Source organism: Vipera berus, assembly GCF_964194415.1.
Source record: "Vipera berus genome assembly, chromosome: 2".
NCBI classification, from domain to species: Eukaryota; Metazoa; Chordata; class Lepidosauria; order Squamata; family Viperidae; genus Vipera; species Vipera berus.
This window is the reverse complement of record NC_138203.1, coordinates 35,519,380-35,544,991: the sequence shown is the minus strand read 5'-3', so window position 1 is coordinate 35,544,991 and position 25,612 is coordinate 35,519,380. Positions and strand designations below refer to the sequence as shown.

General features: G+C 37.1%; 1 protein-coding gene across 3 annotated transcripts; it reads left to right on the top strand.

Annotated features, from left to right (window-relative positions):
• Window positions 1–5,057: 5,057 nt before the first annotated feature.
• Window positions 5,058–23,855, top strand: GTF2H2 (general transcription factor IIH subunit 2). Of its 3 annotated transcripts, none has more exons than XM_081317806.1 (16): window positions 5,058–5,194; window positions 6,036–6,111; window positions 6,221–6,298; window positions 8,280–8,316; window positions 9,180–9,266; window positions 10,486–10,536; window positions 11,340–11,394; window positions 11,597–11,702; window positions 18,099–18,189; window positions 18,346–18,433; window positions 19,747–19,854; window positions 20,392–20,455; window positions 21,039–21,142; window positions 22,487–22,589; window positions 23,117–23,156; window positions 23,464–23,855. In XM_081317806.1, the coding sequence occupies exons 2-16, from the start codon at window positions 6,056–6,058 to the stop codon at window positions 23,581–23,583; spliced, it is 1,188 nt and encodes a 395-aa protein (XP_081173932.1). In that variant the 5' UTR covers window positions 5,058–5,194; window positions 6,036–6,055; the 3' UTR covers window positions 23,584–23,855. The 3 variants fall into 3 exon arrangements, with proteins under 3 accessions (XP_081173932.1, XP_081173931.1, XP_081173933.1); XM_081317805.1 differs by having other exon boundaries at window positions 20,371–20,455; XM_081317807.1 differs by lacking the exon at window positions 22,487–22,589 and having other exon boundaries at window positions 20,371–20,455.
• Window positions 23,856–25,612: the final 1,757 nt, after the last annotated feature.

The window sequence follows — 25,612 nt, the reverse complement described above, 5'->3', positions numbered from 1 at the left end:
CGGCAGAGGCGATGCGGGGCAGGCAATACAGGGCGGCCACTTAGGTGCACAGGGCGAGATGACGGTGGCGCAAGTCCAGCACCAGGTAGGCCACCAGCCTGGCTGACACTGGTGAGCACAAGGAAGGAATGCACATGGACTCCGCAGAACCCACTTCCCACTCCTTGTCCTCTCTTACTTACCTAGTTGAGATGGTATAGTTGGGCAGTAGGGAGGGATGCAAAGTTCCTGCCTACTCGCCTTCACTGCAGACAACTTTCCGGTGCAACGTTTGCCGGCCAGGTCTTTTGGCGCATTCAGCAGCAATTCCTAATGGCTTTCGAAAGCCAACAGGCTTTTGAAAGCGAATAGAGGGAGTAGCATAGCTTGTGCAAAAACTTTTTTGTGTGTGTGCAAAAAAGGTGCTGGAACGCCATTCTGAGCGTTCTATGAGAAAAAAAGCCCTGCCTCTTGGAATCAAACTGATGCCTGGGGTGCCAATGTGTCCATAGGCTTTGCTCTTGGTGCAAGCCAGTTTCATTGTCGCACTAAGTTTATGTAACATTTTTTAAAATGTTAAAGAAAGCTAACTGCTGCAAAGGGTCTTGTGTTGTTGTTGTTAGTTGCGAAGTCGTGTCCGACCCATCGCGACCCTATGGACAACATTCCTCCAGGCCTTCCTGTCCTCTACCATCTTCTGGAGTCCATTTAAGCTCACGCCTACTGCTTCAGTGACTCCATCCAGCCACCTCATTCTCTGTCGTCCCCTTCTTCTATTGCCCTCAATCTTTCCCAGCATTAGGCTCTTCTCCAGTGAGTCCTTCCTCCTCATTAGGTGGCCAAAGTATTTGAGTTTTAGCTTCAGGATCTGGCCTTCTAAAGAGCAGTCAGGGTTGATCTCCTCTAGGACTGACCGGTTTGATCGCCTTGCAGTCCAAGGGACTCGCAGGAGTCTTCTCCAGCACCACAGTTCAAAGGCCTCAATTCTTTTGCGCTCAGCCTTTCTTATGGTCCAACTTTCACTGCCATACATTGCAACTGGGAAGACCATAGCCTTGACTATACACACTTTTGTTGACAGGGTGATGTCTCTGCTTTTTAGTGTGCTGTCTAGATTTGCCATGGCTTTCCTCCCGAGGAGCAAGCGTCTTTTAATTTCTTGACTACAGTCCCCATCTGCAGTGATCTTGGAGCCCAGGAAAATAAAATCTGTCACTACCTCCATTTCTTCTTGTACATTGTATTTATTTCCTAGAACTTTTGAATTCACACAGATTCCAGAAATATTCTTGCAAAATAGTAAATCAAGGCTAAGAATGTTTCCTTGCCAAGAAGAAAGACAATACAAAAGGTAAAGAACACCTTGGGTGTTAACAGGAGTACTGTATCCTCTTTATGTGGTGTGTGTGTATGTAGCTATCTGCAATGCTTTTTTTGTAAAAGAAAAAGGTGCTGGAACTCACACATGTCATACAACCCACCTTGCCTACCCTACAAGGTTCCATCCAAAAAAGGTGCTGGAACTCCGTTCTGAGCGTTCTATGAAAAAAAAAGCCCTGGCTATCTGTGAGTACATCTAATATGTTTTTAATATGTCTCCACCTCTTCAAAATTTGATGAGCTCAACTTCATAGATGTATCTATGGTATATTCTTGATTTCTTTTAGGATCATCTTCTCTAGGTTGTTGCTGGATTTATGTGTAAATGAGATTTGTAAATAAATCCATGATAAGACTTATCCTCATGTATACACTTAACATGGAAGTGTCTAGGAACATTAGGTTTAGTTTCACTTCTGGACTATCTCGAGTTTTTTCATGAATGATCAAATTAGAGATCTAGAAAAATTCATCAACTCTTTTCTTTGTGAGAAATAACTGTGTTCAAAAGCATTATATTGGGGAACAAATAAACTAGGAGAGGACCAGGCTGAGTCCAAGGGAAGGTTCAAACACATCATCACTTTGGAAATCCTTCATGCCCACAAGAGATCTAAGTCCAGCCCTCCTTGAATTCCGTTGACTCTTATCTACTACCAATTTGCCTTGACCATTAGTAGTTCAGATTTTTGTAGGGACATAGCATGGAATAAACTTGAACTCATTTGAACAACCCTGGTTTCTGATTTCTTGCACCTACAGAAATGTCCTTAAAATATTCACCTGCCAAATTGGAAATGCAATGCTTTATCAGACCAATTTGGTAGCACAGCTTGGGCCTCTATTACTGGTAACCCTAATATGTATATTAGTCTGCTCATTTGATAAGCAATTGGCCTTGGAGTCGATTCCTGAAGATAAAGTGGAATTAAAGAACTCTTTAAAAGAATTTTTTAAAAATATTGCACTTGCCAATGTGTTCCACATGTAATGAAGTAATGGACACATGTTATCACCTATTCTCTGAAATGTTCCTCTTGAGATCAAGATGGCCCCTATTCTGTTATTGGTTTGAAGAACTAGGAAGACCTAACCCTTCACCCAGGCCTTTGGTCACTTGCAATCTTTTATCTTTTCTTGATTTACTTTTAATTTCTTTTACTGTATTAACAGCTCAGATTTATTGAGGCAAAATACAAGTTTAATAAATTATTACATACTGTACAAAGAGGGTTATTAAAATTGTATGTTGAAAAAAGATGGAAGAAAAAAACTTCAAAAATATGTACCCTGTCTGCTTTAGATAAAACTAATCCAAGAGATTGTTCACCTCAGTTTCTGTCTGTTTTCCTATTAAAGTAAGCAAGGTAGCTACTACATATAATATATTACATATAATGAACTGAATATTGTTATAATTGCATTTTTGTAACTTGTCTGCAACTTATATATAACTTGAGAGCAATCCACAATCTCTTTAAAACTAATGGGAACAGGAGAATAAAGCTCAGTAACTAAAGCCTAAACCAATTTACACTAATTATGACATGAACCATAACATAGTATTTTGTATATGCAGTCCATTTCTTTTAAGCATTTGATACTTACTTTAATGCAAATCTAGTTATCTTTAAAGACCTACTTCATATGTTTGTTAAAACCAAAATAGTTTATTTCTGCTGTTGTGGAATTTTGGGATCTGCAGATTTATCCACGATGAAAATTGAATATACTGTATATTCATGTATTTCCATTGGCTCAAATAATTTTCTTTAAGATTTTCTGAACAAATGAAGTAAATGAGAAATAAGACAGAAGGCTAAATACTAGAACCACCAGCTATTCTGATTCACAAACTCATTCAAACCTGTCCTTTTACATGTTACAAGGAATTATCTCCTCCTAGAAGAATATTTTGTTAAGAGCATTAAGTTGGAAACTTATCTGATTAAAAGTAATGTTTGATGTTCCTCTAGTGAACTAGGACAATGATGGTAAACCTTTTAGAGACTGAGTGCCCAAACTGTGACCCAAAACCCACTTATGTATCATTGGGTGCCAGGTGGGCATGGCCCATAGGGTGGGTGTGCCCAATTGGGTGGGCATGGCCCATTGGTTGGGTGTGGCTGCGGTGGTAATGGCAGACTGGGACTAAAAAGTTCAATCAATTAATTCCAACTTTGCGAGATCTTTTTTTTCCCCATGAAAAGTTGAAATTGATTGATTGATTGACCCTTTTTTTGCACACGATGACAAAGGAGGCCTAAAGCGAAAAGGTTTAGAAAAGATTTAGGCTGCCCTATGTCTCCTGATAAAATACATGGGAAAATCCCATTGGAGAAAAATTCCACTTAGACTTAGGGTTAGGTCTCCATGAACTCATAGAGCAAAATGGACATTGCCAACAAACTCAAAGTGCCTGGGTATGGTTAGGAGGACACTTACTTTTATAGGCTGCCCTATCTATGTTTTCTGGTAAAATACATGGGAAAATCCCACTGGAGGAAAATTCCACTTAGGGTTAGGGTTAGGTCACCATGAACTCATAGAGCAAAATGCTTCTTGGGGGGTCTTTTCTAGGAAATTAAATGTAGAATAGGAAAAAGAAGATTGAATTCCTCTCCCAGTTTCAAACACACTGTTCACAGTTGTGCTGGTTAGTGCTTTTGGCCCTTGGTTGCTAGCAGCTTGGGCTGGTCGATGCAATATGACCACCCTTTCTCCTGTCGGGTTAGAAGGCTTTCCTGAAGTCGAATGGAATGGCCACTGCCATTCCAGAATTGCTAGAGCACCCTTCTTTCTTCATCTCCTATCCGGGGCGATTTAGACCCATTTAGGATCCCCAGGCAGGGTAAAATTATCCGTGGGGGTGCGGAGTATCTGCAAGCCTGTAAGAGGTTGCTACTGCAGAAAACCGGAATTCTTGTAAACCAAACCCTTCCTATGTACACCCATACAACTGCCTTAAATTGACCCACTCCATGTCAGGCCAATTCAATCCTACAATCAGTTGCATCTGCAGAAATCAGCTGTGCTCGACTTAAATGCTCCATTAAGGCCTCTATGTATTTACGCAGCTAGCATGTGGGTATAAGAGTATACTCTGAAAATGTCTCTCTCCCCATTCCCCCCCCCACCTAATGGAACGGAAGCTAGCCAAATTGAGCCCTTCCTCCCCTTTTGCTATAACTTGTAGCGGTTGAGCGGGTTCGAACAGTAATACACTGGTATTCAATCACAATTGCACTCCAATCTGTTATCTCGATCCCCTCCCATCATTTCTTTTTGGATTGCTCCCACTCAAGGTCTAATGATACCGTACGCCTAAATATTACACATAAAAACGAAACAGAGAACGAGGCTGTGTTGATCCGGAAGGGAATAAAATCCAAAGCTCAAAAATGGGTTTTATTTTTGATACAACTACGCAAAACAACTAAACTGAACAGCTGAACTCTTTGTCTATCAAGAGGGTCCTGTAGAAAGTCTTCTCCAGAAGGCCCCTTTCAAGGATTAACCCATTGGCTAATAATAAGAAATAATATTTATTGTGCATTACAGTGTTTTTCCCTCTTATCTCAAGGTTTTTCCTCGGCGGAACTATAGTGCACCGTTTTTGCACTGCGACCGGAGTGTTTAAAGAAGGGACGGAATCAGAGAGGAGGCGGCGTTTGGTTGGGTTGTTGTCGCTTTTTTCAGGAAAAGAGATGGTAGTTTTGTTCGTCTCCTCATTGTTCCAGACAGATTTTTGACGAAGAAAAGGAGGCTTGGTGAATCTCTCCAGTTCCGAGTTGTTGTTGTTTTTTTTAACTCTTTCTGTCAGCTAAGAAACGCTGTGAGTCCAAAATGCTTTTTCTCTTAAAATTTGTTCCGCTGCTCCTGGAGAGTGAACCTTCCAGATCAGACATAATAGAGGCTGGCTTTTCTTCGACTATAGCAGTCTTTGCTCAAAGTTTTGATCTCGTGCTTGGTGTTATGTTAACAAATACCGCGTAATTCTTGTCCGTTTCTGAGGTTCTCCTTACAGCCCCACGGTCCGATTGTCACGTCTTTACCTCTAATCAAATCATATTTTGAGATTACTGGTTATATATTACTGCTTATATACTTTATTTTTGTATTATTCATTCATTCACCTAAATTTATAAAGTTATGTCAAAAACCGTTTAATACATTACTCTGTAAATCACATAAATTCAAAGGATATACTTATAATTTTTTTTCCTGTGTACACAGTAAAGGTTTAGAGATTGGCACAAGAGCTTAAAAACATAGCTGAAATGTATGTTTATTCACATACATGTATTTAGAAAACAAGGCAATGCACTGATTTCCCACAGAAGTAATAAAAAAGGATGTGGAAGTGCCTTGGAATGCAGAGAAAAGAATTAATAGATTTTCAGAATTTTGAATGAAAGGATATGAAAGGTGAAGGTGAACTTTGTGGCCTCAAGTTTTAACTTGATGTTTTCCATGTAGCAAGTATACACAAGTTTTTTTTTCAGAATTGAGGGAAACACAGTTGCATAAATTTAGTCTTGAACACAATTCAGGGATATGGTTATATTAGCTTTCTATCATTGTATGTATATATTGTGTGTGAATATGTGTTTTTGTGTGGCTATTAGTATAATGTTCTAAAATCTTAATTAGATTGTGATAATTATTATTGTTAGGAAAACATTGACTCAAAGAAATGGATGATGAACCTGAAAGAACCAAACGGTGGGAAGGGGGTTATGAAAGAACATGGTAAGCTTGCTTTTTTAGCACTTAAGTTTTCCTCCATTTTTAAAAATGTGACATCCTGCTGTAAGTACATTACAGAATTTTTGCTTTTTTGTTTTTTGTTTGCTTCTAGGGAAATTCTTAAGGAAGATGAATCTGGATCATTAAAAGCGACTATAGAAGATATTCTCTTCAAGGCCAAGAGAAAAAGGTAAGCATTAACTGAGCGCAGTGTACAGTACATTATATTGATATAACTTTATAATAAATGTGTAACTTGAATTTAAATACAGTTAATTCCATTCCATATGTAGAATATTCAGCTCTCCCTTGTTTGAAGTTATATTCAGTCTGATAAATGAAATATAGCGCTGTTCTTATCTTTAGTGGTTTATTTTAAAATTCCAAAATATGCCTAGTAATATTTGTTTATTTGAAATATTTTACTCCATTGTTCAGCTGAAAACATTGAGATTGATTTTTAAAATTAAGCAGGTAGGATATTTAATGTTAAAATTAAATAAGTAGGATGTCACATGCCAAAAAGGAAAAGAGATTTGGACTGAGAAGGTAAAAATTGAATTCAAGCAAACTTTGTAGGTAGCATATTTGTATAACAACATGCTAATATTATTTAATATTTCTTTAACAATTGTGACTCAAATGTCAGTTGAATGTGATAGGATTTATATCTCAGTAAAACACAAAACTATGCCTGTAATGTGATGTTTTTCATTTCATTATAATTAAAAAGATACAATTTGTTTATATATTTTTAATGTAAATATAGTAGTACAATTAATGGAATACAGCCTGATACAGTTGTTCAATTTGTTTTCATTATCATAAAAGTTTAGCTATTCATTTAAATTGTGTAATTCATTTTTATGCAAATAATCTTTAACTCTCAATATTGATTTTTAAATATTTCTAATTTTGCTGTTCATTTGGTTTAGAATTCCAGTTCATTGAACCTTGTGTCTGTTCCTAGAATAGGAGGCTTTTCTCACAGTAACTTTATGTGACTAGATACTGCAATTGGTCTGGCCTTGAGGACCACTCAGAAGCTATAACTAGTTCAGAATACAGTGGTGTGAATTGGTATGGGTGCATATCAGTACAGTGATGTAATGTTATGTCGTGAGCTGCACTATTGTACCAGTATTCTTCAAGGAGCTTCTGGTCATCTATAAAGCCCTTCATAGTACTGGGGCTGGATATTTGCAGGATTGCTTCTCCAGTTGTACCTGCCTGATAAGTTTGGACAGCTTAGTATCCTCCAGGTCCAAACACTTAAACAATGGCACTTTGTAAGACTCAGGAGACATGTCTTCTCTATTGCCATGTGTGTCCTATAAAACAGTATATCCTCTGAGGCAGATGTGGCTCTAACCTTGTTGATTTTTTGGAAGAAATATGTATTCTGAATTACTTTTATATATTGTCCTCCTAAGCATATATATCAGATTTGTTCTTCCAAGTATGTTTTTTTATTGTTTTAATTGCTCAGAGTCATCAATGAGTAGGGAGCCTAAAAATAAAAATTCAAATAAGCCTTTTTTTAAAAAAAGCCAGTAATTAAAACCTTAGGGCAGAATATAATTGTTAGTATGTTAGGAGATGCAATTTTCCCATGTGCCTCAAGTACAGCTCCAAAGTGATATGGACACACTGTGAGGAGAGAGATAGGAAAAGCAAGCTCTGTACTACTGATAGAAGGAGCGAGCTTTATTAATTTCTGGATCTAAGATATGGAGGCTGCCAGAAAATAGGCCTATTTTCTTACTAGTATTTAATTCACTCCTTGCCAAGTTATTCTCACTAAACTGACAGATTTTATCCTGTGAAGATGATGCCTCGTGCAACCAGGTGCCCATGCCACATAAGGCTTTTTAAGTCATAAACACTGCTTTGAAATGGAGCTGGTAGCCTGTGCAGTAATTTCAGAAACATTACCCTACAATGGGGGGATTGACCCTCTAGCAGTCTTGTCATGCTACTTTGGACCAATTGTAGGCACCTGTTAATATCCAAAGGCTGCTGTATATAGAATGTGTTACAGTAATCCAGGTGGGTAATGATCAATGCATGAATTACATGGATTATAACTTTTAGACAATGTACAAATTAAAATATATGAACAGCTTACCTACGGACCATGAAGATTGCAATAATTATTTCTTATTTTATAGAACTTTTGAACATCATGGACAAGTACGACTTGGGATGGTACACTTTCATTTTCTCATTTTGCTTCAAATAAATTTGCTTAAATTAGACTTAAGCATTAAATGAAGTGGGATAAATTGGATGACAGCTTATCTGGGTTTTGGTGTGGAAGGATCAGTGATTAAGGTACCAGGCTAGAAACCAGGAGACACTGAATTCTAGTCCTGCGTTAGGTATGAAAGTCAGATGTGTGACTGGGCCAGTCATTCTCTCAGTTCAACCCACTTCACAGGGTTGTTGTGGGAAAAATAGGAGGAGCAAGGAGTATTAGGTAAGTTTGCCGCCTTATTTATAAAAAATAAAGGCAAGATAATAAATATATTACCTTTAATTGTGGTAAGTAATAAATTACTTGGACTAGTTTGGGTAGATTTTTATAATACTTCAGGCAAAGAGGTGAGAGTGAAGCCTCAAAAAAAAAATCTGATACCTGCAGTCTGTACTTGACATTTATATATTCATTATTAGTTTGTTTGCTTTCAGTTGAGCTTTGAGTTCAGTAGATCTTAAACAAGTTTATGGAGATTTGTAATTTGCTACTCTACCTTAGTTTTAAATTTTAACATTGTTTTATTGTTGGGCTATTATTAATTTAATTCTTTTTAATTCTATTTTTATCTTAATTTATATTGTCTTTTAAATATTGCCCTGTAAACCGCCCTGAGTCCTTCGGGAATAGGGCGGTATAGAAAACTAATTAAATAAATAAAATAAAAAATAAAGAAAGAAAAAAACATTTTGAAAACCAATACATAAAAAGCTTTGTCACTTAAGGTTAAGTTGTATATAAAGGTAATATTTAATGCTATTTTTTGAATACAATAGTATAGTTAATATTGGCTTTATGTTTTTTATCTTTATAGATGCGCCATCTGTATGTCATAGTAGATGGATCAAGAACAATGGAAGATCAAGATTTAAAACCTAATAGATTAACGTGTTCCTTAAAGGTGATAATTTTTGAAATAATTCAAAAGTGCTCCAAATCTGTATAGCAAATATAATGTGGGGTTTGTATAGGACAGGGGTAGGCAACCTTGGCTCTTTTATGAATTCAGCTGCCAGAATTCCTGAGCCAGCATGGCTGAAGTCCCCTGGTATAGGAGAACCACCATAGACCAGAGATCATTTCTTAGTTTAATGAACATGCACAATTATTCTTCTAATAGAAGATAGTAGGAAATAACTATATCACTGGGAAAATGAAATATATAAATATAGTACATTATTCACTATTATTTTTCCTATTCAGTGAATATAAGAGTCTATTGCAGACATGTCAAACACAAGGCCCGGGGGCCGGATCCGGCCCACGAAGTGGTTTCATGTGGCCCGCGAAGCCATCCTGGAAACAGTGAGGGAACGGCCCCCACTGCCTTGGCCCTGGCCCAGAGACCCTCCTTCTGCCAGAGACCCACAGATCTGTCCCACTCCTGCCCAGGCCCCCATAGGCACCCTTGATGCGAATGATGTAGAGCTGGCCACGCCCACCCAGTAGGCCATACGCACTCTAGCCACGCCCACCCAGTAGGCCTCACCCACCCTGGCCACACCCACCCGGCCCCCTGAGGGCAACCGCAATGCTGATGCGGCCCTCAATGAAATTGAGTTTGACACCCCTGGTCTATTGAAATTGGTACTCATATATAAGGTATTTATCTTGTAGCAGTTTTCCAACGTGTGAGTTATCAGCATATATTAAACTTTGTTTCAGTGAATTAGCGTGCAGTTTAATCTCAAGCACATTAGCAATTTCTGATTTCATTGGGAATTAATCTCTAGAAAATATGTTCAGAAGTGCAGTTTTACAAGGTAATTACAAACACACCAGTTCACTTTCAAGTCCTGTTAAACTCCACAAGTGTCGCAGTCAAAAGACGTACATAGATTCCACTTACAATTGTTTTTTAACTAAGTGGGCTGTGCAGAACTAGGATCATCCTTTTTGAAAAGAAGCTGACCCTTGAAGTGTGCTTATTTTCATAAACATAATGAATAGATGTCACAGTATTTTTTGCTATTAACTTCTAGATATATTTTTAAACCACTATGGTTATGTTTAGAAATTAGTTTGAAGAGCATTTTTCTAAAGAGATGCAAAGAATTCAATACATTTGCCCAATATAAAATAGTATTTGATAGATTGTTTTAATGTTTCTCATTCTGTAGCTACTGGAATATTTTGTTGAAGAATATTTTGATCAAAATCCTATTAGTCAGGTATGTGCATTATTGAAAACGAAGTTCATAGTTATTGCTTCTTAAATTTTATCTGTTTAAATATATAAGATAAGAAAGGGTTATATAGAATTTGAAATTATTCAGGGCAGGATGTTGCATGCGTAGGACAGCCATTCCTGTAATTAACTTTTTTCCTTAATGTTTGGTAAAGTGTAGTGGTTAGTTAACCATCTAGAGTTGGGGAAGCAAGTATACTTTCTTTTTTCCCAGTTGTCGCAACTGGATTCTTGGCATGGTTTAGAATGCCAGAGCCAGCTTGGTTCTGCAATCTACGTGGATATAATTAATCTTTATTTATTTCCCTGGATTATGGAGAAACAGTTCATGATAATATCCTGAAGCTCTTAGAACTATGATTTCCTTCTTTCCTGGGCTTCTGATTTCATCAGTCAACATCTGTCAAGCCTGTTTTGTAGCCATATAAATTATAAACTTAAAAAAAAAATTGGTGGGGGAGATCAATGATTCCTAGCATTCTGAAATCTGCATTATCAGATTCCATGGCTTTACAACACAATTAAGCAATAAAGAACTCCTTTATGTAACTTAATTAAGTATGCAGATTACAAAAAGTTTCCTAAAGCATTTTGCTCCAGTAAATATTTTGCAGTAATTCTTTTTCCCAGACCCAGCAAAATCTGTAGTAAATACAAAGAGAAGCAATAATGCTTTGTATGTGGAGCTATCCTATTCTGCCTGTTATATAAATATAGCCACATCTTTTCCGAGATATAATTTTCATTGCTCAGTGAATCCTATTAATGCAAACAAATTTCTTGCAGATTGGCATCATTGTAACTAAAAGTAAAAGAGCTGAAAAACTGACTGAACTTTCAGGTATTGATTTTCTGTTTCCTGAGTTCTTATTTCTTCCTAAAGTGGCCGTTGTTTCTGATACAAATAATATGTATTTGATGTTGTAAACATGTACATTAAAGGCAGAGAGAATAACAACTAAATATCCTAAGTGAGTATTTTCCTTAGCCTGGGAGTGAGCTAGGACACTAATCTGTAATGACAGGTTAATTTCTTTTCATAGGGAATCCAAGGAAACATATAACGGCTCTGAAAAAAGCTGTAGATATGACCTGCCTAGGAGAGCCTTCTCTATATAATGCCTTAAATTTAGCCACTCAAACATTAAAGTAAGTATATGTTGGAAATGTAAGAGTTATTTTATTTTATTTTATTTTATTTTATTTTATTTTATTTTATTATTTTATTTTATTTTATTTTATTTTATTTTATTTTATTTTATTTTATTTTAAAATAGCAGTAAATGATTGCACTAATTATAAGTGAAGTTAAAAGAGCAAAACATTGACAGGGCCATTTAATAACTTTTGCATCTGAACATGTCTGTCTCATGTTCTGGTCCTTTTCCTGACTTTTGATTCCAGTGGTAAATCATAATTTCTTGTTAAATCTGGACAAATGCATGTCTTGCCTACATACCAAACTGCAAACTAGCTGCCTTAATTTATTCTTAGTACAACAACAACAACTTTTATTCATTAGCCCTTGGGCCATATCAAAGTACAAAGTTCCAGCAACAAACCATCACCAAAACTAGATAAAAGCAATCCGAAATGGAATTTGATAAAATACAATTTAAAATGGAATTAAAATACAATTTAAGTTAAAATAGTAATAAAATGCAAATTTAAGATATAGATAAAATATGGAAACATTATATTTCGGAGTCGCCCTTACAATCTACCCCAATCAGTCCCACATATGCAGATCTTAACTGGATCATTTTGTTCAAATACTGTGCTACGTTGGATGTTATTTTCAAGTTCTGGCCGGACATAAGGTAAGTTATTTTGATATGGGGATCCCAATGGGTCATTCGTTTGGTATATAGACCAAGATACCTGTCTCTCACCCTCTTATACAAACAACAGTCAAATAGGATGTGAGCCAGGTCCTCTACCTCTGCCGCTCCGCAAATGCAGAGACGCTCATTGTACGATATAGCATGAAATCTCCCATATCTGACCATTGTGTCCAGCTGTTCAAATCTTGCTCTCGTAAATATCTCCCTAAGATGTTTTGGGAGTTGTGACTTCAAATAACTGTCCACTTGAAAAGTACATTTGTATTTACTCAGCCATTTCAAGTTACCCACCTTACTAAGGATAGCTATATCAGTTTGTGCTTCTATATCCTTAATTCTTTGGGCAACTCTTTTTTTAGATTGTTCTCCTGTTACGCAAGAAACAGGAAGGCCACAGCTTCTTACAAAATTTGTTAGTTTGGTGATCCAGGAGATTTGTGATTGTAGTTTTATTTGCTCTAGTAGGCATAATTTGGGGAGTCTTATCAGTCTCCATTTCATTAACTTTGCACCAGTAGTTATAAGCTCTAATTTTAGATAATGCCTGAATTGTATGAATTCCCAATTCAGCTCTAACTGCTGCAGCAGATGTTCTTGGATCTACACCCAAAATGCATCTCAGATGCTGGGACTGTGTTCGTTCTAAAGCTGTGGTTGAATAAAGACCCCAAATTTCTGCTCCATACAAGAGCATTGTCGTAACCTTAGCCTTATAAACTTTGAGTAGTGGAGCTAGGGACCCTGGGTAACTATGATTCTTTAGTTTGAGCAATAAATTCAAACGGGCTTTTGCTCTAAATGTACTTCGTTGATGATGGCAGGCCCAAGATCCAGTCTTGGAAAAAGTTACTCCCAAATATACAAAGGTATTAACCTGTTCAATTGGTTCACCGTCTAATTGCCACTTATGTCTCTGATGGTTTCTTCCAAACACCATTATTTTCGATTTGGATTTGCTAATAATTAGGGAGTTATCCTGGCAATAAGAGCTGAATCTTCTTAATAGCCTACGTAATCCTACTTGTGAGTATGATAATAAAATCATATCATCAGCATAAAGCAAGCTGTTACAGTAAGTATTTAGGATCATCGGCATGTGTACCATGGTATCCTTCATTAACCCTGGCAAATCATTGATGTATAAATTAAATAATAATGGGGCCAGGATACACCCTTGCCTTATCCCTTTATTTGTGTGAATCCTATTAGTCAGGGCCCCATTAACCCCATACCGCACCCTCAAACAGGTACTTGTGTAAAGGGCTTTAATCAAGCCAGAAGTCTGGGTTCTATTTTAAGAGATATCAATTTACTCCATAGTACGTCTCTATTTACCATATCAAATGCTGCTGTAAGGTCTATAAAAGCAGCAAACAGGGGTCTCCTCTTATAGGCATATTTGGCAATTAGATGGTTCAAAACAAAGCAGTTATCAATAGTAGATCTGTTCTGTCTAAAACCTGCTTGTTCTTCTGTGAGGATGTTGTTTTCCTCTACCCAGATTTCAACTCTGTTCAAAAGGTACCTAGCATATATTTTTGCTACAATGTCAATCAGGCTGATGGGCCTATAATTACTAGGATCCTTTTTATTCCCTTTTTTATATATAGGGACAACTATTGCCATCTTCCACCCATCTGGTATATGGCAGGTGTTATTTATGTGTGTAAAAAGACCTGCTAATACAGGGCCCCACCAGTTGGGAAATTTCTTAAATAATTCTGCTGGTAAAAAATCCTCGCCTGGGGCTTTATTGCTCTTTAAGCTTTTAATGATGGACTGTATCTCCTTTTCTGAAACTGGTGGCCAAGGGGGGAGGGTTCTAGGATTTACCAAATCACTGTTTAAAAATAATTTCTTTACCGGTTCGGTGGGGGCAAACAAGCACTGATAATAATTCTCCCAGTCCGCAGCAGAGATTGGTATGTCAAATGCAAATCTCCGTTCCTTCAGAATACCTGCTACTGAGTGCCAAAATAATACTGAATTATGACTTCTGGCAGCCAACTCAAGTTCTGACCAGATTGAAATGGCAAAACGTTTTTTCTTTAATGTTATAGTTTTTTTATATTCCCTTCTTGTGTGCAGCATCTTAGCTTGTATATGGGCAGTAGGATTCCTCTGGGCAAGCCTCATGGCTGCCTTCAATTTCTTTTTCTGTCGCTGGCAATCAGGATCAAACCAGCGAGGTCTACCCACTTGGGCTCTTTTTGTAGTAGGTTTAGCTGTTAGGTGTTTCTTCAGTATGTTACACAGATTGGAGAATGCATTGAAGGCTGACATCCAGTCAGTAGTAGATGACTGTATTGTTCTAGCCCACTTAGTAGCATTCTCTGTTTTAAGGCATTCTAATATTGCCTTAGTATCAACTTTGGCCCAAATTAACCTTTTATTTTGGGTCACCTCTACCTTTTTAGTGAGCCATCTGTCAGCCATGTTATATGGTCTTAAATCTGAGCGGCCTCGCAATGTCACACTTACAGGCTGATGGTCGCTATTGTCGCTAAGGTGTACTGTGACCTCTGAGAAGAGGTCAGCCTTATCTCTAGACACACAAAAGAGATCCAGTACACTACTTGAATTGGCTGAGTGGTATGTATAAGGGTATGTATAATTCTTGTCCTTACCTCCCAAAATTTGGAGATTATCCTTAAAAATTAAGGAGACTAGGAGCAGGCCAGCGGCATTACTTTTACAGTCTCTTGAGAGCCACTGAGGATGGTTATCAAAGAACTCCCCTGGGATTCCCTTCTTCTGGGCAAGCTCATACAGAGAGGGACCCAGTCTAGCGTTCAGATCTCCTAATAATACCACTATGGACTGAGGGCACAATATAGATAAATCTTCTAAGATAACTTCCAAGCCCATCCAATATTCAAAATTATAGTGCTGGGATGTGCTTGGAGGAATGTACACATTTACCAATATTAACTCAAACTGGTCATATTCAAATTTGACAGCTAGAAAGTACGGATACTTATCTTCGTTATATAATTTCTCTCCCTACCATTGCAACTCTTCCTTTATAAGAATGCATAGCCCACCAGAGGGTCTCCCTTTGTTCTTTGTTTTTAGGGCTGGGGAGGCCCATCCCTGAAAGCCTGGCAATTGTACTGGTTCATCCACTTCGGTTAGCCAGGTTTCTTGAAAGGCTATTACGTCAAATCTAGAAAGAAAGCTCATTAGTCCACTATCAACTATCCTTTTCCAGCCAGCTATGTTCCAGGTCATCAACTGTATGGGGTTCTCAGAAGCAACGTGGTCTGACTTGGTTGATTGGCTAGATGGTGGAAATGCCAGATGTCAACTTGACAATGGAGCTGGGTCAATATCATCTAAGCTTCCCATATAAACACAGTTGTTGTGAGGTTCGATATTTCTCCTCGTGGGTTGCAGAACTTGTTGTTGCTCCTCTATATCTCGGTTGCCAGTGTGCCTCTGCTCTTGCTCCAAGAATGATTTTTTTCCCAAAGAGCAGGTACTCTGGCTTAAGTCTATAAATGTAGATTTATGTCCATTTTTGGAGGGGCATGGCTGAGGGTTCATCTTGTGGAGAGATGTTGTGGGAACTTCTAAATCAAATGAGGATGGAAGCTGGATTATGTCCTTAGTGTTTGTCAGCTTAGGGGGCACTGTGTGATGAAGCCCTTTGTCTTTCAGTTGTTTCTCAGAGGCTGGGTCAGTCAGTGCAGTTACTCCACTCTCAGCCTGTGTGACAACACCTTTTTTTACTGTTGAGGTAAAGGCAGATTGTTGATTAAATATCTTGTCACAAGGTTGCGTGTTTAGTGGATCCAAATTAAATAGAGGCTTTGCTGTAGATTGGGTTGTTGTCAGTGCCTCTTTTAGGTCGTCCAATCTTTGAATGATGTTAACTTGCTCAGGTTCTGGCAATGCACTGAATAGGTCAATCAACATTTCCTCTGGCACATCCTCAGCAGTTCCTGCAGCTGTGGGTAACACAGTTCGTATATTGCTTCTTTGCTTTCTCAGGGTCAGTTCAGTTGCAGCAGCCTCAGGCTTAGTAGTGTGAGGGCTGTTGCAGCCTAGATTTAAAGCGACAGTTCCCTCTTGGTGACGCTGTTTCAGGAGTGGGCACACTTTTTCTGAGCAAAAGACCCTTATTGGAAATATAGAGAAAAAGCTCAAAAAGGGCTTCATTCTGAAGAGCATGGAGGGAATTGTGGGCTGCTTGAATGATAGGAGAATTCTCATACATTGTGTTCTTGCTGGCAGCCACTCTACATGTAGTAGATCTATCAGAGTGGATTCACAGCGGAGCAGCTGGCTCAGGGACAGCCTAATAGCTTTTCTATTGCTCCAACGCCCTCTATTTACTCTCTTGTCATAAATTTGCAAAGTAACCTGGTTAGTTTGCAGACTGTAGTTATATTGGTCATCTCTTAGACCTTTGCCTGATTGAGTGTTTTCTCTGTAGGTGTTCAAATTTTTGGGAGGAGAACAAGGTCCTTCTCTACTTTCACCTTCTGAGTTAGCCATCTCATGTCTGTCCATGGTTATCCTCCCAAGTCCTTCCACAGTATTTGGGTGGCTCCTAACAAACTCTGCAAAAGACTCTTTCAGACAATCAACCTTATCCATGACAATTGACAAGAGATTATATATTGAGTTTACAGTTTGGGCTGTAAGCAAACATTGTCTAGAGAGGAAGTCTGTCACATTTTCCCCCTTCAAATTTGCTACATCTCCCTCCTGTGTAAAAGAGGCTGTTGCCAGATTCCAAGGAGGGGAGCCATTCTCCAAGAGGGAGGAGGACAACTCCACACGCTGTCTGCTCTCCAGTTCAGTTTGTAAGTCCCATTCCGATGAGTCACATAAATTAAATTTATCTGATAAGGTGCCTGTGAATGAGTTACTTACTGGAGCAGACTGTCTGTTTGCAATATAATCCTCCATTTTCTGCTGCTTCAAAGGCTTGGATATACTTTCTGCTGCAGAGTGCTGTCTCCTCCTTCTTTTCCCCATTCAGGTTTGTTAAAACAGGTTTAAAAATAAGTTTAAAACTATGGTTTAAAAAGTTGAAATGGGTTAAAAATGGGTTTAAAAAGTTTAAAAGAGGTAGGTTAAAATACAATATTAAAAGAGGTTAAAAAGTTAAAATAAAAATAAAGTAAAATAAAATAAAACCTTTACTTTTGGAGGAGCTCTTTACAGCCTTTGCTGCCTCTCCACCATCTTGGCTCCGCCCCCCTAGACTTCTCTATTCTTAGTAGATTGTTCCTGCAAGTCATTTTGAAATATAAAGCCCCTAGAATGGCCTTTTTAGCTTTGTTCCCTCTAGCTCTGTTGGATTCTTTTGTTGTTGGAAGGTGTGTAGTCTTGCATGATTACAGAAATAAACTGTGTTGGAATAATAACTTTATTGAATTGGTCTTGTTATTAATGATTTTGGAAAATTGTAAAATCCCATATGATTTTTTTTATTTGTGCTTTTATCAATATGAGAGTAAATGCACATTGTTATATACCCACTCTTTTTTCAAACTGCATATATGTACAATTTTGCATATCTGCATTACAAACTTAGGTTTGCTTCTTTCAGTAAGAAAGGATTTAATAAAAACGTATTCCTCTGATTACAGTTGAAAGTTCAAACAGAGTTCACATATTCAATAAAATCATAAATACATTTGGAACTTGTTCTTGTAACTATTAGAAGTGAACATTTTATTGTCTTTAGGCACATGCCAGGACATACAAGTCGAGAAATTTTAGTAATACTCAGCAGCCTAACAACATGCGATCCCTCAAATATATACGACCTAATAAAGGTACAGAATTTATTTTGTTTTATTATTTAATTGTCATATTGGACCTGCTTGATAATTAAATAATTGGGTTGTTATGAAATATTGGAAATTTCTTTCCTGTGATAATTTTCTGTTCTGATAGTGTTTTTTTTTATTTTTGTCTTTTTTCATCCAAAGTCCTTAAAATCAGTTAAGATCAGAGTGTCTGTTATTGGTCTTTCTGCTGAAGTTCGAGTATGCACTGTGCTTGCCAGAGAAACTGGTGGTATGTATATTTATATACATAAAATGAATTCATAAATATACAAATGGATTTTTACCAAAGAAAGTGATGCAAGGATCATCATTTTATGAAAGTTTATTTATAACCATTCCCTAATATATCTTTAATATGCTTATGGTTGTGTTCAATAATCACTGTAAAATGTTGAACTCTTTGTTTCCTGTAAAACGTTCACAATGCTAATTACCCCTTTCAGTCGTGCATTTGAAGCATGACTGAGAAATCTTTTGATGATTGAGGACAACACTAAACATGTACTGAGTCTCTGACAAATGCAGGGTGATAGTGGCAGGAGGTTGGTGATGTGATTTTAAAAGAGTTGTTTCCTTTCACTTTAGAGGGAAATTGTGGACTTGTTCTGCTTTAAACTATGTTAGCTATTTTAAAGTTTATACTCCAGAGTTCTTTTTAAAAGTGTTTTCTGCTTCAAAGTGATAGAAAAACATGCTACAAAAAGGGATTTTGGAGCAGATTTCAACCCTGGGTCTCTGGTAGTTTATTGCTGCTTGGGGGGACATAACACACTGACACAACAGCAACTGCATGATGGGAAGTGTGTTCAGTGTAGCCGCAAGGAACTTTAAATATATATTTTTCAAACAACTGTCTTGCAGCAAATTTTAGATTATTGATGTAATTTTTTAATAATACAAGAAAATAAATTAGGAGCATGTGGTGACTTTAATAAAAAATGAATGAATGAATGAATGAGAAAATTCCTCAGTATTTGTTTCTTATAAATTGTATATTGCATCTGGCAATTAGAATTGACTGGGTCTTTCTGACACTGAATACAGTAGAATTGATCTACCGTATTTTTATTCATGGTTAAATTATTACGCTGCAGTAGTGCAATCAATGCACTATTAATAACACAGTCAAGGTTTCAGTAATATCTTTTTTTAATCAGCCTTACAAAAATTCAAAGATAAGTGGATGAGAAACATTTTCACTATTCCCTCTGTGTACAGTTCTCATATGTATTGGCTAGACCAAGGGTAGGCAACCTTGGCTCTTTTATGACTCGTGGACTTCAACTCCCAGAATTTCTGAGCCAGTTATGCTTCAGTTCTGCGAGTTGAAGTCCACCAGTCATAAAAGAGTCAAGGTTGCCTACCTCTGGGCTAGATCAAAGGAGAAAACAGCACTTTTCCTTTTTAGAGAGCTTCTTTACTTGCAAAGAGTCTTTTTTTTAAGTCTATAGGACAGTTCTAGCAGGCAGTTCAACCAAGCAGCTGTTAATACATCTGCTGGCAGTGATTGCAACTTCTGTTGTATTATTTTCTGTACGGCAGGAACTTACCACGTTATTTTAGATGAAAGCCATTATAAGGAGCTCCTGATGCATCATGTCAGTCCACCACCGGCCAGCTCTAGTTCTGAGAGTTCTCTTATTCGAATGGGTAAGAATTTTGTTACTTCTAAGAGTTCAGTATTAAACAGGCAGCATTTCTGTAAATGTTTGATGCAATTCTCTTTATGTCATTGTTTTTAATATGAGAAGTGCGGGTCATAGTGTGGAAACCTAGAGGCAAAATTATGTCAAGTCTTTTTTGTTTCTAGGTTCAGTATGCAATGTCTCAATGATAGCTCATTCTACCATATTGAATATGTAGTCATGTATGCCAAGGGTAGTCCTTAATTTTGTTAAGAAACAGCTGTATTAAAAGAAGTTGCATGTTCCTGTTCATTGAGAATTTGCACAGATTGGAACATTTTTGGATATTATGTTCTATATCAGGGGTCTTCAAACTTGGCCCTTTTATGACTTGTGGACTTCAACTCCCAGAATTCCTCAGCCAGCAAAGCTGGCTGAGGAATTCTGGGAGTTGAAGTCCACAAGTCATAAAAGGGCCAAGTTTGAAGACCCCTGTTCTGTATCTTGTCTGAATGCAAACTTGGACATCAATCTTTCTAAGTATTTCTTTTTTCTTACATAGGCTTTCCTCAGCACACAATTGCACTAATGGCTGACCAGGATGCAAAACCATCTTTTAGCATGGCGTAAGTAATATGTGATTCTATATTAGGTACTGCATTTTATAGGGTAAAGGTTTTTAAGGTTTGCCAGACCATTCACTAGCTTGTGTTACATTTTCTACATCTTCTCTGTATGTATAGGCAAACTCAGTCTTGCTTTTTCAGCAGGAGGTGATGTACTGAAAATGGCAAATACATTTTTGATACAAGTGCTTTTGCATATTTTAAAATTTTAATCAAAATTAGTTTTCACCAACTTTTTTGTTCATGCTAAAAGTATTGATCATCTGATCTTTTTAGATGTACTAATTGTCAATAATTCAGTTGTTATTTTGTAATTGAAAATAATCCCGAATCATTTTTAGCATTTTATCCATTGCAGGACACTGAGATTTTCCTTATAAAATGTAGCATAATTGCTGGAAAAATGCAGTATAAAATGGAAGCACTTAAAGGTCATGATTTCTTTGATGTATGGCAATTTCTGTAAGAATGAATCATAATATTACTTGTAGAATCTTAACATATCTGCCTTTAATTTTGTTCAAATAATTCAAGTACATTCAGGAAAAAAAGTATTTAGGAAACAATATGTGTTTCTATACAGGCATCTGGAAAACAGCAATGACCCAGGCCTTACATTAGGAGGGTATTTCTGTCCCCAGTGTAGAGCCAAATATTGTGAGCTCCCGGTGGAATGCAAAGTATGTGGTGAGTATCAGGGCTTTTATACTAGTCTGCCATAAATGAAACATAATAGCATGTTCTTCTTTTTTGTTCTTATAGTTAAAAACAAAGTAGTTTCAGCATTTTCTTACAAAGTAGTTTCAGCATTTCCACTTCCTCCATCTTTCATAAATGATCTATATCTCAGTTGGTTCAAGTGTGTCACATTCCCTAGAAAATTCTATCTTTAAGCTGTTACATGGGTCTCAAGTAAGCTGCTATTCTTATGACTTACTTAGCAATTAAAAATCCGACTCAAATATAGTTTATCTACTGGAGTCTGAACAGTGGTTAAAGATTTGTTTAAGATAGAAGCAATTTGTTTACAGAATGAATACAAAATAGTTTCAAGTAAGCAGTTTCTGGAAGTACTACTATTACCAGCAATTAACAATGTAAAGCTGATTAAAGTTTTCTCCTGTACTTAACATAGTCGTTTATCTGATGCTTCATTAATGAGTATTAATGCCTAAAGCATTCCTAGCTTATTAATATTTTGCAGTTTAGCGCATTGCTAGATTTGAATACAAGTATGTTTTGAGATATCTGAATGAACTTCTATAGTTTTAGGATTATAATTTTATTGTCCTACTTTTTAATGACCTGAGTTGAGATTATGACTTAAAAGTAATATACATTTCTGTATAAATATTTTAAATAATACTTTAAACATTGTTGCTGGTCTATTAAAAAGATAGGTTTACTGGAATGGGAAGTCCAAGTGCACTTGTATCTGCCATGTTTCATTAGAAACTTCAACCATTCCATTCCTGTGTGCAGGACATCCCTAATTGATAATACCTGAATGAATTAATTCTACAATTCACTATGATTGAAATTAGACTCAAATATAAAGGTAAAGGTAAAAGTTCCCCCGCACATGCGTGCTAGTCGTTTCCAACTCTAGGGGCCGGTGTTCATCTCTGTTTCAAAGCCGAAGAGCCAGCGCTTGTCCGAGGACGTCTCCGTGGTCATGTGGCCGGCATGACTAGACGCCAAAGGCGCACAGAACGCTGTTACCTTCCCACCGTAGTGGTCCCTATTTTTCTACTTGCATTTTTTACGTGCTTTCGAACTGCTAGGTTGGCAGAACTATAATCACAGACTTTAGATTGGCTGTGGCTATTGTGTTAGGACTAGAGTTTAGTATGCAAATGCTCATTATCACACTTCAACCCTTTTAAGCAATTAGAATAATACCTGGGACTTAAGCTTATTCCCTTGCAACGTGACATGGCTAAAAATAAACTTAGAACTTTTATATATTGGACACACTATTTTGGGATAAGGAACAGAGGCTTGAATATCTATAAAACGTATTGTATGCAGGACTTACACTAGTGTCTGCACCACATCTGGCTCGATCATACCATCACCTATTTCCTTTGGATGCTTTCGAGGAAGTCCCAGTGGAACAGTATATGGGGGAAAGGTATGTAAAAAATACTTAGGATTGCGAATCCAAACTCCAGGAATTTTGTTCTTCAGCTAAATGATATATCTTTAATGTTTTTAATTAAGTGCCCCTTGTTTAAAGCACAACATGTTCACTACTAAGTAAATTATTTCCAAATTATTTTTTTTACTTTATGATGAGATTTCTTTTGATTCTTCATTTATTACTGTTTCTTTCTAAGAGTAATTTAAGGTTTGAGGCAGAGTTCCAACTTTTTGGTATACAGGGGAGGGCCGTTTCCTGCCTTCTTCTAAGGCAGTTGAACACAGTTCCTTGGATGGTGTGAATCCCTAAAGGGCTGTTCACCTAAAGAAAACTTTGTTAAAATTTTCTTTATGGAAATCATTATATTCTGTTTATGTATTTTAAATGAAGAGATTATACGCCATTATTAATGGCATTTACAATAGCAGCACCAATCCTCTTCTAATTATAGTAGTAAATTGGGAAAAAAAAGTTGAATACGTATTTCCTAATAGAACTTTGCAAATATTTTTAAACAGGTATTGTCAGGGATGTCAGGGAGAAATTAGAGATCATCATGTAAGTATTTATTAAATTTAATTTATAAACTATTCCGTATATTATGTCCATGCAAATAAACATCTTTTGGGGAGCTTCATATGTATATCACATTAGATTTAGGGCCTTAAAAATAATTATTTTCAGTCTTGACATTGGAATAGACCAGGTTTCATTACAATGTAATAAAATTATTGCTTATAATATTAAACAGGTTATTATCATTTGCTTAGCAAAATTTTAAAAAGCATACAAAGGGCATTGGTAGTTTATTAACAACGCTACGATGTGCTAACATGTTACTTTTAAATTTCATTTTTCCCCTCAGGTCTACATCTGTAAAGTCTGTCATAGTGCATTTTGTGTTGAATGTGATCTTTTTGCTCATGATACCTTGCACTGCTGTCCAGGTTGCATTCACAGCCATCCTGGTCCCCCCTGCATTTGATGCCTCTTATTAAATATTACTTCTTGTACAGAAGTAATTCTCTGAGCAGAGAATCTTCACCAGTTATTGAACATCTTCAACAAATTAGGTTAAAGAGAAAGATAAGGAAGATAAGTCAGCTGGAGGCGTATCTAAATATGATTTTATGCACCCATTCTATAATGTATTTAATGGACACTTAATTCTCTGTGTTACCTGTATTTGTTTTTGCTAATGTTCTTTTGGAATAATGTGGAATAATGTGCCAAATATATCTTGAAAATATTAAAATGGACATGTGCACTTAAAATATGAGTCTTATTTATATGTTGCTTTTCTTAAATATATTTTCTGAAATTGTAAAGGCTATAATTATAACGGCTATAATCTGACACTATTAGAAATACTTCATAGCAGTCATTTTTATATACCTGTATATTATGTCTGGATTTACAGAACATGAAGTTTCTTTTCTGTGATAACCCCCTGTGCATCTTAGCTTCCTTTGTCCATTCCATTAAGTGTAGGGAAATGTTGAGATAGACTCCAGATAACCAGTGTGCTTCCATCTCAATAATTTTAAAGTACTACATATTTTGCTATGACATTGTTTACAGTTTAAAGATGAAAATTTACAAATGTCCAACTCTTCCTTAGCTTCCATAGGCAGAAGAGAAAGTTGCCTTCTATAAGCATAAGTTCTATTCAAAGTGATTTTTCTATGTAGAATATTTTATTTGAGATGTAATTTTAATTAGTGAGACTGGGAACATAATTTTAAAAATTACTCTTAAATCTGTTCACAAGATCTGCCAATATCTAGAATATCTCTTCAATGACATCCAAAGCAACTCATGGTGATACTAAAATGATGACACACATGATTATGTAATTATTATGTATAATGTGAACTTAAGGTGAATGTACTTATAATCCTGCCTCTTATTTTTCCATAGCAACCCTGTGAAGTGGGTTGAGCTGAGAGAAAGTGACAGGCCCAAAGTCATCCAACTAGCTTCCATGCCTATGTCAGGTCTAAAACTCATAGCCTCCTAGTTTCTAAGGCAGCACCTAAATCATTACACCAAACCTGGTGTAACTTTGTATTGGGAAATTGTTATGTATCTCTTCAGACTTGGTTTAATATCATGGTTCTGATTGACAGAGACAAATTAAGCAGAACTCCGAGGCTTGCAAATTCCTCAAAGAACATGTTTATTGATAGAGTATCAGTACTTTAAAAGTGAAACCAAGTCTGAAGAGATGCATAACAATTCCCCAATACAAAGTTAAGAAATCCCACCCCCGAAGCTATGCAAGCAACTACGTTTCCCCACTCAGCCCGTTGGGCTTTTTATGAAGCGCCCAGCCCGCAGTCTCGGGAGCAGCCGATGACTGGTTCCCATGAGAGAAAGTCCGAGAGACAAAGTCTGTTTTGTCTAGCGCAACACCTGGCAAACCCCTCCCTCCATGCTATGTGGCAACTAGGAATGAGAAGGAAAAAGATGGCAACCATGCTCATTCTAAAGTTGACACCTCGCTGTCATGGAAATTATATATTTATATCAAAACATCCCCCTTCATGGATTACTGCCTTTTCGTGGCGAAGGGCCTTGCGTAATTCAATGAAGCTATGAGTTACGCCATGCAGGGCCACCCAAGATGGACAGGTCATAGCAGAGAGTTCTGACAAAACGTGATCCACTGGAGAAGGAAATGGCAACCCACTCCAGTATCTTTGCCATGAAAACCCCATAGACATTACCAAAAGGCAAAAAGATAGCACGCTGGAAGATGAGCCCCTCAGGTCGGAAGGCGTCCAATATGCTACTGGGGAAGAGCAGAGGGCTAGTAGTAGTAGCGCCAGAAAGAATGAAGCGACTGGGCCAAAGCCAAAAGGACACTCAGCTGCGGATGTATCTGGTGGTGATAAGGAAAGTAAGAAGCTGTAAAGATTCTTTCTCCATAGGAACCTGGAATGTAAGATCGATGAATCAAGGAAAGCTGGACGTGTCAAACAAGATATGACAAGACTGAACATCGACATCTT